The sequence below is a fragment of the Lepidochelys olivacea genome (genome assembly GCF_965140295.1).
Source record: "Lepidochelys olivacea isolate rLepOli2 genome assembly, chromosome: 7".
NCBI classification, from domain to species: Eukaryota; Metazoa; Chordata; order Testudines; family Cheloniidae; genus Lepidochelys; species Lepidochelys olivacea.
Genome location: NC_140417.1, coordinates 15744967 through 15759355, shown reverse-complemented (window position 1 = coordinate 15759355; position 14389 = coordinate 15744967). Strand labels below are relative to the sequence as shown.

Below are 14389 nucleotides of genomic sequence, written 5' to 3'. Positions count from 1 at the left end.
ATTTGAGTGACACACACACAAAAAAACCCAACCACACAAAGTGGGGATTGGATAAGGGGATGGTTAGAACTCTGGCAAAGGGCACGAAGAGAGAAAGAGGATGAAGTCATGGTTTAAGATAACATCTTATGAGAATAATCCCACCTCTTCATACTCCATTTTGTGAACATTAAAGAGCTGAAACACCCTCCCATCCCCAAATAATTAATGTTAGTTGACGGTACCCATCTGTGTATAATCTCAGCTCCGTTAATAGTTTACTGGTTTCCAACTCTTTAGTAAATACAGAGTTGGAAAGCAGTAAACTTTCCAACTCTGCAGCAAATACAGATGGGTCATTATGATCAGCCAGCATCCTAGCACGTGAGATCTTGCATGTTGCAGGACACCAGTCCTCCAATAACCTGTAGCCTCTCAACTATATTCAAAGCCAGAAGCCCACAAGCAACGTTCTACTCTGGGTAAGAAGCCCGGAACACATGCAGCTCACCAGTGGAAGATGAGAGCCTGTCATACCTCTCAGAATCTGAACCACCATTAATAGGCCCAATGCTGCTCCCACTGTTGTCAGTAAGAACACACCTGGGATCACAATTGAGCACTATGTCTGCAAGCGGCATGCTTATTTTGGTAACACAAAAGTTGGCAGCATGCCAAGCAATGACCAGGTATAGCAGGTATTTTGAGAGTTTTTTAAGACCTTTGTAGGTAAAGACAGAGACAAGTAACTAAAAATATTGATCAGGGACTATATTTCAATTAAATACATGGGGTTTTGAAGAGACTTAAGAAAAAAATGACTTTAGGAAGAGAGAAAAAAATCCAAGCTGGAACAAAACTAAGTATCTTATTGACCTTGAACTACACTGGCAAAATTCATCCTGCACATTGTATTATAGTTCATATGCCAAGTAATGTACTTTGCCAGATCCATCCAAAATGTCCCTAACAACGTAGCTTGACATCATCTGCTGTACAAGTTAAGCCTTTGTTTAAAAACTTCAGAAGTGACTTTTAAAACACAGACAAAAAATAATGAAATAAATCCATTAAAATACACAGCGTAAAAAGAGGAGTGATTTGTACTTTGGATGAGTAACACTTTACACTGGGCTCTCTTCAACAAGTGATGGGGGCAGCTTACCTGAAAGTTAAAAATCCTGAAACATCTTTTGGAAAGTTACAGGCTATCCCCGGTGTGCTGGAGAACAATGCCTCCTTTCCTAAGAGAATTCCTATGTTGAATGCATAATGGTAACACCCTTTGCCTTAGTCTTTGTGCATCTAGCCTCAGACTTCAAAATTATCCCCACATACGATTAGTAGGGCCCTACCAAAGTCATGGTCCATTCTGGTAAATTTTACAGTCATAGGATTTTAAACATCTTACATTTCATGCATTCAGAAATGTATATCTTAAACGTAATGGTGGTGTAACCGTGGGGGTCCCAACCCAAAAGGCAGATTGTGGGCGCTCACGGCTGGTCATGGCACCGCCATCCTTTCTTCTGCCCTGCTGCTGGCGGTAGCACTGCCTTCAGAGCTGGGTGGCCAGAGTGGCTGCTGCTCTCAGCAGTGCAGAAATAAGGGTGGCAATACCATACCATGCCACCCACACTTCTGCCCTGCTGCTGGCGGTAGCACTGCCTTCAGAGCTGGGCTCCCAGCCAGCAGCCACGGAGCTTCCTGCAGCTGGGGGAAATTCCCGGAGGTGGGTCTGACCCAGCCCCAGGAGCAGCCTGTGCAGGGGAAGAGGTAGTCTTGTCCCTCCCCAGCCCGGCTAGGACTAGCAGCTGGAGCCCGGCACATGGTAGGAGCCCCCAGCTGGGATGCCTCCAGGTCCTGCTGCTCCCCAGCTCCAGAGCTTGGACGTTAAAGGGGGTGGGTGTGTGTGGGTGTGCGTGTGGAGGGGTGACCACGGAGCCCCCTGATCACGACACCCTGGGCAGTCACCCACCTGTAAGGCTGGACCTGCCCCCACAAAAGTGATGACCCCTCCCATACCAGGCCACCCTCACTTCTGCACTGCTGCTGGCGGTAACAATGCCTTCAGAGCTGGGTGCCTGGCCTGCAGCCGCCGCTCGCCGGCTTCCCAGCTCCGAAGGCAGCACAGAAATAAGGTTGGCAATACTGTGACCCCCCACTGCCCCACAACAACCCAGATTTCACGGTACCCAGGGTTGGTGCAAGGATATTTTGCATCCTAGGCAAAACTTCCACCTTGTTGCCCCCACCCGCCGGCACATTGGTTCATTGAGGGGCAAATCCTAACAAGCCTTTATAGACCCCGGGGCCAGCCGTGCCCAGGGGCTGCTCCCGACCAGGTTTCCCCCTCCCCGCCCCCTGAACTCCCCTGGAGAGTGCACAGTCCCCGCCCCTCCCAGGAGCCCTCCCCACCCCGGCGGCCCCCGCCCCGAGTCCACTCACTGGCTTTGCCAGGGTCAATTTCATTCCCCATGCACCTCTGCAACGACCATCCCATAGGCACTTGCAGAGCTGGTGTAAAAGCTGTGACAAGCTGGCTGCAGTCACATACATTACACTCCACACACCACAGCAGCTGCAACAGTCACACACACTCCCCATTTGTACACAAAAAAACCCAGGCCACAGCCACAACCAAACCTCACACAGCCTGAATCTGTTAACTGGCCACTTCACCTTGAATGGTCCCTGGAAATGCATGTTAACTGCTTATGCTAAACAATCTGCTCCACTTTGTATTTAGCAGTGACTGAGTATATTTCCCAGAGGGAAGAAGAGCTCTGCGTGGCTTGGAAGCTCATCTCTCTCACTAACAGAAGTTGGCCCAATAAAAGATATTACCTTGTCCCACAACCACACCCACCAGCTTCAGCCACAGACGGTCACCTCTCCCTGCTGCCGGCAGTGCCCCACACACATGAAAGCTTAACGTTGCGCAGCTGACTTGGCCACAGCCAAAAGTTCCTGGAACTCATGTGAGACATTTGGGATGGGAGATCCAGTTTTTAATCCCTCCCTTATCTCAATGGTACGGAAGAGATGGCCCTTTCTTTTGCCACACGAGACATTCGAGTTCCTGAATCCATGTTTTTCAGCAGACCCAGGATTGAGCTCCAAATAAACATCCTGAATTTTGGTGCTCGCCAGAGTGTCCTAAGGTGCACGCAGTGCTATCAGATATATCAGCTCTGCTGCTAATCCTCTGAGCATTCACACAGGCAGAGACACACTCCCCCCAGGCCACATGTGATGCATCACACACACAAGGATACAGGTCACACACATCGCACATAGAGGGACACAGACAGACACGTCCCATGGACAGACATGTCACTCAGAGACGCACACAAACTGACATGTCAAACAGATGGACACACATCAGACACAGAGATGCCCATTGACGCAAAACAGATGCACAGAGACCTCACGCACACAGGGACCTCTCTCTATCTCTCACACTCCACACAGCCTCAAAGCAGGGGCATAAATTCAGCACTTATGTGAATTCCCAAGTCAGGCCTGTTTCTGAGGTCCTTCATGCAGCACTGTTTGTGTACCCAGGACTGAGCCCAGTTGATATGCCAGAGGTTAAAGCAGAACCAGGCCCCGAATGGTGTATTCTCAGCACCTTCCCCCTGGACACTCCTGGCTGCTGCCTCAGCTGGTTCCTCTCCCCTGCTTGGCTGCTCCTCGGCACTTGCACCAGCAATTCGGAGATCATTAGGCAGCACTCATCCCTGCATGTGAGGAGCCACTGCCGCCGGGGCGCGGGGCCCTGAGTCTGCTCTGGGAGAGGGAGCGGCAGTTTACACACCCAGGAGCTGCAGAACCTGAGCACAGTGAGGGGGGGAGCCGGGGGCGCGCCCCCCACTCCCAGGGGCTCCTGCAGCGGAGGCAGGCGGCAGCGGCCCCAGTGCGCCCCTGGCTCCCCCCTCGCCGCATTCAGGCTCTGTGGCTCCCGGGAGTGTGAGCCACCGCCGCCCCTGCTGGAGCTGGCTCAGGGCCCCGTGCCCTGGCGGCCGCTCACACTCCCGGGAGCCACAGAGCCCGAGCACGGAGAGAGGGGAGCCGGGGGGGCGCACAGGGGCCACCGCTTGCATGCATCTGCTGCAGCCTGCAGGAGCCCACCCCCTCCCCCCGCCGTGGGGGGAAGGGTGCCGGGCAGCAGCCTGGGCAGGAGGGCGGGGGGCGCGGCTGCTCCCCGCTAGTGGTGCCACCGCCTTTGCAGGGCTGCTGCCCCCCCCAGGGCCGCGCCAGCTCCTCCATGGCTGGGGCTCGCCGCCCGTGCAATCCGGAAGGCAGCTCCTCCCTGCCGAGCGAGGGCACCGCTTTTAGGCGCCCCCAACCACTTGCACCAGCCCTGACGGTCCCTGATGCATTTTTCACAGCTGTGAATTTGGTAGAGCCCTAACTATTGGCATGAAAGATGCTAGATAGTATCCATATTTTATTCTTCTGCAATCAGCTTCAGATGAGGGGTAAGATTCAAAATAAACCTTTAAAAAAGGCCTTGCCAGCAATGTGCTCCCAAAATTATAACAAAAGGCTCACAGGGGCACTCCTCCCACAAATCACTTAGCAAAATGATACTAGGAAAAGATCATTACTCCTAAGGTGCCTGTATTTCCGAACATTGATTGGGATGGTCTGTGAAAATATAAGAGAGGCGGGGACTAGTTCTAAACACACACACACACACCTTCCCCCCCCCCCCCACACGCACAACCCCAGACTGTGTGTGAGCTATTTTGATGGACAATGACAAGATACTATTCTAGTACATGCTGCAGTGATTTATACCATTCCTGCTGCTCTCAGCTTTGCAGGCGGTGAAGGGTGCATGACAGAACAAGGTCAGATCAGGCGAAAAAACAAACTATGCTGTCTTCTGCATGTGCACTCATTAGAAGGAAAACTTGACATTTATACACCCTTTATGCCAAAACTAAGTTACAATGGGGTTTTCACATTACCACTTTTTCTTCTGTTAAATTAACTAGCAGTTGCCACAGCAACTGGCATTTAAAATGGTACTTTTTACTACTGACGAAAGATTTTTAAAACACATTTACTATGAATATCATTGTTCAATACACTTCTCCCCACCCTCCCATCTTCTAAAGGTTAATGATTGTTCTTTGGATTATAGGTCGTTTGCCTTTATTTCTACTCAATAGGAAAAAAAAAATCTGATGAAGAAAGTTTAGTGGTCAAAATATTTCAGGCAAGAGAAAAGCTCAAGTGGAATTTATGAGTATGCCTGTTGTGGTACCACCATCTTCTTGCTATTGTTGGACTACATCTAAAATAGCGACACTCATAAAAGAGCATGATAGCAAGAGAAAGCAGATGAGATCATATGTCAAGTGATTCCAATTTCTGGTAAAATGCTCATCCAGAGTTGCACAAGCTTGGAGATGTGCTTTCATGTTTAATACCACTTGGAGCTGCAGTTCAAAACAATGGGAAGGAAAACCTCATCATTTTCTTGATGTAATAATTAAAAAGCACTGACAAGCAGATGAGAATGTAATCTGAATAAAAGAGGAGAGAAAATAATTTCCCAAATACTGTCATTAATTCAGCTGTAACAATGGGCTTGAGAACACTTCTTTAACTATAATGTTAGTATTATACAGCACTTCAATGCTTACAATATGCAAACAAATATCAGATGTTTGGCTGTATTAAGAAATATGAAACATGCTACCTAGAAAAGTTCAATGACATTCAGTCTCTGTATTTAGCATCCAGTCAAGCTATTGGTAAGCAGTAGATAAGTGGTATACAAATATTATTGTAGTCAACAGCATAGTATAGATGAACTGGGTATTGTGTGTATATTAGAAAGTGTTTTCTATTGGATGAAAACCTTTAGGCAGTAAGACATTGTGCATTTCCATACACCCTTCAATTAAAATGCAAGATTAAGACAGTAATACAGTTAAGAAGCAAGTACCACAACAACAGCAGCTTAACTAGAGGAGCAGGCAAAAGTGGGAAGCACCACAATGAACTACATGCAGTGCTGATTTTGAAGACTGCTTAGTTGTCAAAGCTAAGAGGCACTTTTTGGCCAGGCAAGTCAACTCTGTGGGCCTGATTATCCTTTCACATTGGCTTTACAATGGTGTGACATCACCAGCGTCAAGGGAGTTCCTCCCCAACTACAGTAGCATGAAAGAAAAAAAAAAAAAAAACACCAGCCCTTGCGGTGGAGATTTCCAAAGCAACCGAGGAAACACACACACTTTCCATTTAATTTTAATTGAAGACGTGTCTTACATGACTTCAACTACTTTACAGTTGAAACTGGTAGAAATACAAGTTTGAAAATCTCAAAGACAATTGACGATAAGTTCCCTTTTAAAAACAGCCAAATACATTTTTCACATGAACTTTTCTGCCTGCATATACTGTTTAAGAAAAAAGGAGAGGCGGAAGGAAGTGTAATGGTAATTAGCAGTAAATATATCAGACTACTATACATACCCTTTTATGATCTTCCAGCTGCCTCTGTAGTAGACTTTGATCAAGCTCCTGCTGAGCATGCAGAAATTCTGTTGTAAAGTATAATACTAAAGAGGCACTAATATCTTCAGCATCAATAACTAAACAGTAGAAAAATTCAAGAAAGTCATACAACTGAGAGCAATGCGGGAGGGAAGGTAGGTCGACCAAAAAACTTAGAGTTTCAGGGCTTATCTACACTTAACTGGTCACCTTTGATGCGCTCCATCAAACTACACAGGGCATGCACGTTTGCTAGATGTTTGTATATATTTAAAAGTAAAAGTAACACAAAGTTTCCATCTAGTTTCACAGTAGTTCATAATACAAAACAGAAAAAAAAAGGCCAGGTTCTTGGCAATTCACGCATGCATTACATCCATGCATACACACTTTTACAAACACACAAACACACACCATTTCTGGAGGAAATGTCATTATTTTTACACACCTCACTCTGGCCAATTAGGAAGTCCGGTCTCTTGCAAATGTGGAAGACATTTGGCACAGAATGCCAATGTCAGTGCCTCAGTTCTGTTTGAGGCTTTCAACGTATTTTTGTTCGGCTGTGCAGAGTAAATACTATGGCGGGTTTATAATGCTGAAAGCCAAATGGCCCTTCTCTTTGAACGAGGCAGATTTTCAGAACAGAATAATGTCTCATACTGTTGATGGCTTCGAAAGCATTTGGATCATTCATGACAATCATTTTTCAGGGACCGATTTAACTCTAAGAGGCTATTTCCCACATGTCTCATTGAAGTCATTCTGTAACCAATGAGCACTTAGACACTTAAACACTACTCCACAAATGCTACTTATGATAAAGTTCCAAAGTACTGAAAACTACATTTTTTTCTTCATCACTTACAACAAACCCAGAATACTGCTTAGCCACATAAAATTCTTTACATAGCCTAGGCAATTGAAAACAAGCTAGACTTAAGCTTTCATATAGCTTTAATCAAGAGTAAAGCTGATCGGGTAGGCAATGGTACATTCTGTGCCAACCGCATCATTGGTTGCTTCATTAGTTCCAAAATAATTCAAGCTTTCATAAATGCATAAATAAATAAAAGTTTAGTCCTAAATGTTTTTGGTGGATAAATTGTTGAATATGAACTGATTCATCCTAATGGGTGTTAATCCTGTAATGTAATGATGGCAATTGAAAGCCCAACGTTAGTATTTCACAGAATCTTTTTAAAAACAGGAATATTCAACTATTCTGGATTTGTGGAACTTGGGTAAAAGTTCCACTATTTTCTCACCCCTCACATCCCAACCTCTTGTTTTTAACATACAGGATAAAAGGATTCCGGATCTTTGATCTCCCCGAGAAGTGAGAGGAATGAAGCCTAGTTCTTAACACAAGGGATCTGAGCTGAGACTTTCAATGTAGTGCCTCCATTAAAGATGGGTGGCTGAATTACCCACACCGCTTTGAAAGTTTCAGTCTTTGCTCTTAATGGTACTATATGAGAACAAGTTTTGAATTGGTAAGAGACCTATTTTTTTCCCCATTGGCGAGAATATTTTTATATATTGGATTGAACCATTTCAGCAGAGCTGCATACGTCCCTCTGCCTACATCACTGGCTAAAACAACACCACAGATTTGACCAACAAGAAAGACATTTAACCATGACTACTTTAAAACACCAATATTTGTGTGTTTTACAAATATAGGTGGGTGACACACCTCTACAGAGCTTTCCGTTTCTGGAGGTTGCGGCAGCTGGTTGAAAGTAAAATGCAGATAATTAGTCATAGTTCAGAAATGTTTCATCTAAAACAGAAATCTAATGGTCAACACTTAGGGAGAGGGGAATTTCAAAACCAACCAAAACAAAAACACAAAAAACTTTCCATGGATTTTCTGCCGCTCATTTGACCTTAGCTGCATCAGCTCGCTGAATTATGGCATAATTGTGGTTTCTACACATACTGAAAGAATGCTTACATGTATAGTGCTGATAAGGGACCACGTTCTCCAAAGCATACCTGCTAAAGTTGCATGTCCCCAACTTGCTCACATGAACTACCAATGCAGAAGAACACGCCCTTTCCAAAATCTGTCCCCAAACATATACACTGACAGATATGGTGAATAACACATTTTATTGTAGTGGCTTAATCCCCAGTGGGGGTAAATCATTGTCTGAATACCACTTGCAGCAGACATCTGTTTTAGGATATGGATTCTGAAAGGAAATTTTCAGTGGACTGTTGTTCATAAGACAAACATTCTTTTTCTGAAATAAAAGAACAATGTGATTATAGTATTGGACATAAGCAACCAAGGGGGATCCTAAAGGGGGCAATGAATAGATTTTCCATTTAAAATGTGATGCAGCATGTTAACACAAATTAAGAGGAGTCTACCCGTATCACTTAGTAAAATTTACAGACTTTCAATACAGACATATGAGACCTATAAAGCCTTTTTAACATGGGTAATTCATTTAATTTCTCTGAAACAGACACCCTAAGAACTAATTATTACTATTTATGAAATAAGAGCATTTAGAGATGCCAAACAAGGTCAGCAACCTGCTGTGGTAGGTGCTGTATACTCTCGTAACACTCATTCTCTGCCCCAAAGAGCTTACAACCTACACAGACAAATGAGACCATGAGTAGGAGAAAGGAGGCATCACACTAATTTTAAATACGAAAAACAGGCACGAGCAGATTAAGTCTGGTGTGCCTAAGGTCACACCAGATACCTGTACTAGAACTAGGATTTGAACCCAGATCTCCCAAGGGCCAGTCCAGAGCCTTAACTGCAAGACCGACCACGCACACACACACACACAGCGACCTAGTAGTAGAGTGATTGTGGTGAATCAGTTTTCAGAATATCAGCAACAGAGTAGGAAAAAACAGGCAGGGAAAGAGAGGAAGGCAACCAAACTGAGGAAGTGTGAGGTGGAGAGGTTCCACTGCTAAGGGAAGAGGCAGAGGGACTGACTTTTTCCAACTTGGCATTCAGTGGGGAGGGATTCCACGATCAGGAAAAGCCGTTCTCCTTATTTCTTCTAATCAACTTTCCTCCTGGCTGATTCACATGTCTCTTGGGTACATTATTTCCTTGCATTGTCATTCCTATGTATTCTGGAAATTTAACAAGCATATAAGCCACTGAAGTCTTGGTCAAATGGGAGTTTAGAGTATTTAAGCTTGGAGAACAAAAGTTAAAGAGGAAGAACCTCATTTATGCAGGAAATTTGTCTTCATCTACCTAGTACTCATGACCAAGCACACTCCCATTGCTCAACAAATAATATTGGAATTGCCATTTCCAGACCATTAGTCAGTCTGAGCCCCTTATCCAGACCACACCAGCACCCAGTACACAACTTGCCTCAGAGCAAAGTGAAAAAGCCCTCTTATTACTACAGTAATAATCAGTCTCCTTACCGATAACACAAGCTCAACTGCACACACCTCTGTTAAGGGAATTAATGTTTGTCTTCTTTTCAAAGATTGAGAAACTGAACCAGAAAGGTTAAGTGTCCTGACCCAGGCTACGGAGGGTGTCAGAGTCTGAACTAGAATGCCCTGGTCTTGTGCTCTTACCACACACTGACCAAGCAGATATGTTCATGTTTTAGGACTGAAAGTTGCCAGAGCTACAAAGAATCCAAAAGAAGTTAATTTGATCCCATAGAACAAAGTGATTTACAGGGATTAGGAAGAGGAAGTATATGACATAGAAAAGTCCCAATGTTTTCCAAATTAAACAGGAAACGGCATATAGGGCTTTAGGGCTCAATCTTATAAAGTGAACTGCTTGGGGAAACCCTTGCTTCTGGAAAGGTTTCAGTAACTTCAAATGATGGGAGCTTGATGCAGTCCTAAGAGTCAGTTCGCCTGTAACACTGCAACTGTAACAGGGCTTTAGCAATCAATCAGTAAGACTAAAAGCTGAATAATGAGTTTGACTGGATTGTTTTAATCAGAACTGGTTAAAAGTAGCAAAGAAATGTTGAGTTAAGAGTGTCATGCTATCCTTAGCAGGGTAAACAAATTATTAGCAATAGGCTTCAGAGAATGATGGTCCAATGGTTAAAAAGTGTTAACCTGGGAGCCAGCTGCAATTCCCTGCTCTGCCATAGGTTTCCTGTATGACCTTGGATTATGACAATCTCGCTTTGCCTCAGGTTCTCTCATCTATAAAACGGAGGAAATGAGGATAAGTGCATTCCAGATGATAAAATACTACGATATTGCAGTACTGGGTGCCATATAAGCACCAGAGATAAAGCATTCAGCTTCAAAATGTTAAACTAAAATGGAATGGATGGCAAGGTCGGAGAAGAGCATAGAAAATTTCCTTTCTACTAACAATAAGGAAAGTGCCATTCAACTTACTGTACAAGAACAGCCTACTTTGAAGCCGCTCCTGCCTAAAAGTCTGACAAATAAACCTTTGTTATTAGCCTTACCAGAATTATTATTATTTTGACCTATTGTTGACCTGAACGATTCTAACAGTTCTCATTTGTTATGTAATAGGTATCTCCCCCAAAGCAACTCATCTGACTCAAGAGTAGATGAACCCATTTCAGCAGTTGGTACAACCAATTAACTGTGTAAGCGTGCACTTATTACATCACTTTAAAGCTGACCTAAAAGGGAAACGTTTGAATTTTTGTCCTCTTTTGCCTTTATGTTTTATGAAGAAGACCTAAAAGTTTAAGGTTTTTATCGGATTGATTTTTTTACATGAGAAGCTGAGAATTTGTCTATTCTGTTTTTCCTGAAGACTACAGACACTGGGGGAAACTAGCAAGTGATTGATATTGTAGATAAAAATGAAGATAGAATTGCACAAGAGAGGAAAAGATTTTTTTTTCCCCCAGACTTGAAAACTCTGGAGTTCTTTACTTTTTTGCTAACTATGTTATTTAGCTCAAATACCTAGCAAACAGCTAGAACAAAAGATCTCTATTAAACATTTGTGACTCTTTCAAACAAAGAGCCGAGAGAGCTTCCAGTTAATTTCACTGGGTCCTGAAATGGATGCCCTCAGCAAAATACGGGAGAGAAGACCGGATATTCTTGACATTTCTAAGGTAGAAAAACAACAGGTGAAAAACATTTTTTTTTAAATGAGAAAGAGAGGGGGGGAGAGAGAGAGAGGGGGGGAGAGAAAAGAGAACATTTCAGGCTTTTGCAATGAAAAGAAATGGGACATATTTGTAATAAAAATGTGATCCTTTCCCCTCTCTCCCCCACACTGAATTTTGACATTTTGATGAAAAAGTCAAAATTACAAGTTTCAAAAGATGTTCAGTCTTGGCTATAGAGAAGCAAAAAATAAAGCCAAATCCATTTTGTCCTCCTCAGGTCACCTCTGATTATACAGGTTTCACAGTGGTAGCTGTGTTAGTCTGTATCAGCAAAAACAACGAGGAGTCCTTGTGGCACCTTAGAGACTAACAAATGTATTTGGGCATAAGCTTTGAAGTGGGTTTTAGCCCACAAAAGCTAATGCCCAAATAAATGTGTTAGTCTCTAAGGTGCCACAAGGACTCCTCGTTGTTTTTGATCAGACAGTACATTCAGAAGAAGGTGTAACCTAGCTGGTACACTTCTTGGTGTTCAGCTTCCCCATGCCTATACTGGCTTATTCCATCTTCTTCACAACACTATTTAGCCATAGGATTAGAACCTTTTTCACGCCTGACACAATACCCAAAGATTTCCACAATCCTGCTTCCATCTCCCTAAGGTCAGTTCCATGTGCATGTCTCTGAGGCCTCTCCAATGAACCTGCTTAAAAAACAGACCAGAAACCAGAGACTTAATTTCTTCTACTTGAGACATAATTCAAACACTGATTGTGTCATGAGATCTCTCTAGGAGGGAAATAATTTCATCTTTAAAAGTGCATCTAACTAGCATTTATCTTATTATCCATCTCCTATCTTAGATCTGGAAAAGAACACATTCTGAACTTATCCAGTTGTTGCAAAGTAGTTTTACAGCTTATCATTGATACACATCGCTGCAGAGGTTATTGCAGCCAATCCCTTTTAATCAAGGATTTCAGTTCCCTTTTCACCTACTTGAAACCTCAAAAACAAAAAAAAAAAAAACAAAAACCCCACCCACACTGAATGTGTTTGCTGGTGTATTTCTCTGGAGCTTGCTTATCAACCACATAAAGAGAACAAATCCTTCTTTTTATTGAACTGAAGTCAACATTTTACTAGAAGTTACTTTAATTCACCTGCTTAATGCCTTCAATACCCACTAATGTCAAGGCAAGTTGAGGGTGCTTAGCTGTTTGTTGGATCTGGTCCCTTTCTGCTTTGCTAACGATGTGCAAGGAAAGAGTGGCTGGGGATGTGTGTTGAATAGGGGGTTCATAATTTATGTGCAAATACTCTTGGACATATAAAGATCAGCTTTACTGACCAATGATAGAGAAATTCACAGAACTTCGCTGAACCTCTTTCAAATACACAGCCTACCTGAATAATAAGATACTGGATCTAACCATTTTGGAGCAACGTTACTGTAAAAAGAAATAGCAACTGTATAGCTGATGCAACTGCTTCTGTAGCCTCGGACACTGGCAGACAGAGTGCAGACTGAACTAACAGTAAACAGTTCCACCACATGTATTGGCAATTACTGCTGAAGGTCACACATCAGCAATGAGCATGAATTCCAGGAAAAAAAGCTGCTCTTATGTAACTGCTGCTTGAATGTTGGCAGGTGCCCAATGGAGCAGTTCACCACAATATGGGAGGAGGGGGAAAAAAAAGAAAAAAAAAAAAAAAGTAGGACATCTCTCAGTTACATTCAGCATCATCAGATTGCCCCCTTAAGGTGAAGTTTAACAGTTCTCTCCTCTTTCATGCTCTTCTCCTTCCATACATAGTAATTTGTTCTGGGATTTATAAATCCCTTACCTAGCATCTCACTACTTCCATTGAAGCTCTTATCTTCTCATATCAATGCAGGTTGCTTTGTCTCTAGCACCTGTTAAAATCCAGTGACAGACTGCAATGGGGGCTTGAAATTAAACAGCTTCTGAAAGCACTTTGCCAATACTTTAACCCCCTTAATCACAGTGTACCCGAGATTCAAGTATTCACCCAGACCTACATTTTTCACGTAGCAGCTCTGATCATGTATGGTACCTGGGCTACAATGGGAGGGGTGGAATTTAGCTTAAAAAACCCCAAGCTATTTCATACTTTTTCACTGAACTACTGCAGTCTGTTTCGTACGATCACAAGAGGTAAGATTTCCTTGATGCCTCAAATAACTGTACACAGAAGGCCCAATTCTCTTCTCATGCTGGTGCAAATTGGGAGCAACTCCACTTAAATCAATGGAGTTACACCAATGCAAGACAGTGCAAATACAGTCAATGGTAAGAATCAGGCCCACAGCAGCTTCTTGGGAGAACTCTTGTCAGTGTCTCATGTTGGGGTTTTCCACTTTTTTTTTTTTTTATTACTAGAAACATTTGCATAGGGCCCGTGTTTAAAAGTCCATACTTGTCAGTTTATTCTCCACCTAGCAAGTCATAACCTTCAACTCGTGACATTAATCTGGTGCTGTGCAAAGGTTTGCAAAGATCAACAACTACTTCAGGAAGGCACCAAAGAGCAAGAACAGAAATGCTGAACAGATCTGTGAACTAACTCATATTACTACCGCTAGTCATAGTCGTCGTCGTAGTAGTACACATTCCCTTTTAACAAAAAAAACCCGTAACAAAACAAGAAATGACATGGACTATAGCTCTCTTTAGAAATCAAGCTTTCCCTCAGTCTTTCAAGACACGTCTGCTGGTCTTCATTTACATTTTGGTTCGATAAGAACTCCCTCCAAAGGGGCACCCATTCAAAGCTCTGGGCACCCTCAA

At 43.3% G+C, this 14389-nt stretch overlaps 1 protein-coding gene across 1 annotated transcript in view; it reads right to left on the bottom strand.

Annotated features, from left to right (window-relative positions):
- Positions 1–14389, bottom strand: part of ITPR1 (inositol 1,4,5-trisphosphate receptor type 1) — a 258732-nt gene that overhangs the window by 90214 nt on the left and 154129 nt on the right. Inside the window, exons 40-41 of the mRNA XM_084635131.1 lie at positions 8198–8233; positions 6478–6525 (exon numbers count right to left, since the gene is read on the bottom strand). Coding sequence (XP_084491257.1) covers positions 6478–6525; positions 8198–8233 — 84 coding nt within the window. The remainder of the gene's footprint in view (positions 1–6477; positions 6526–8197; positions 8234–14389) is intronic.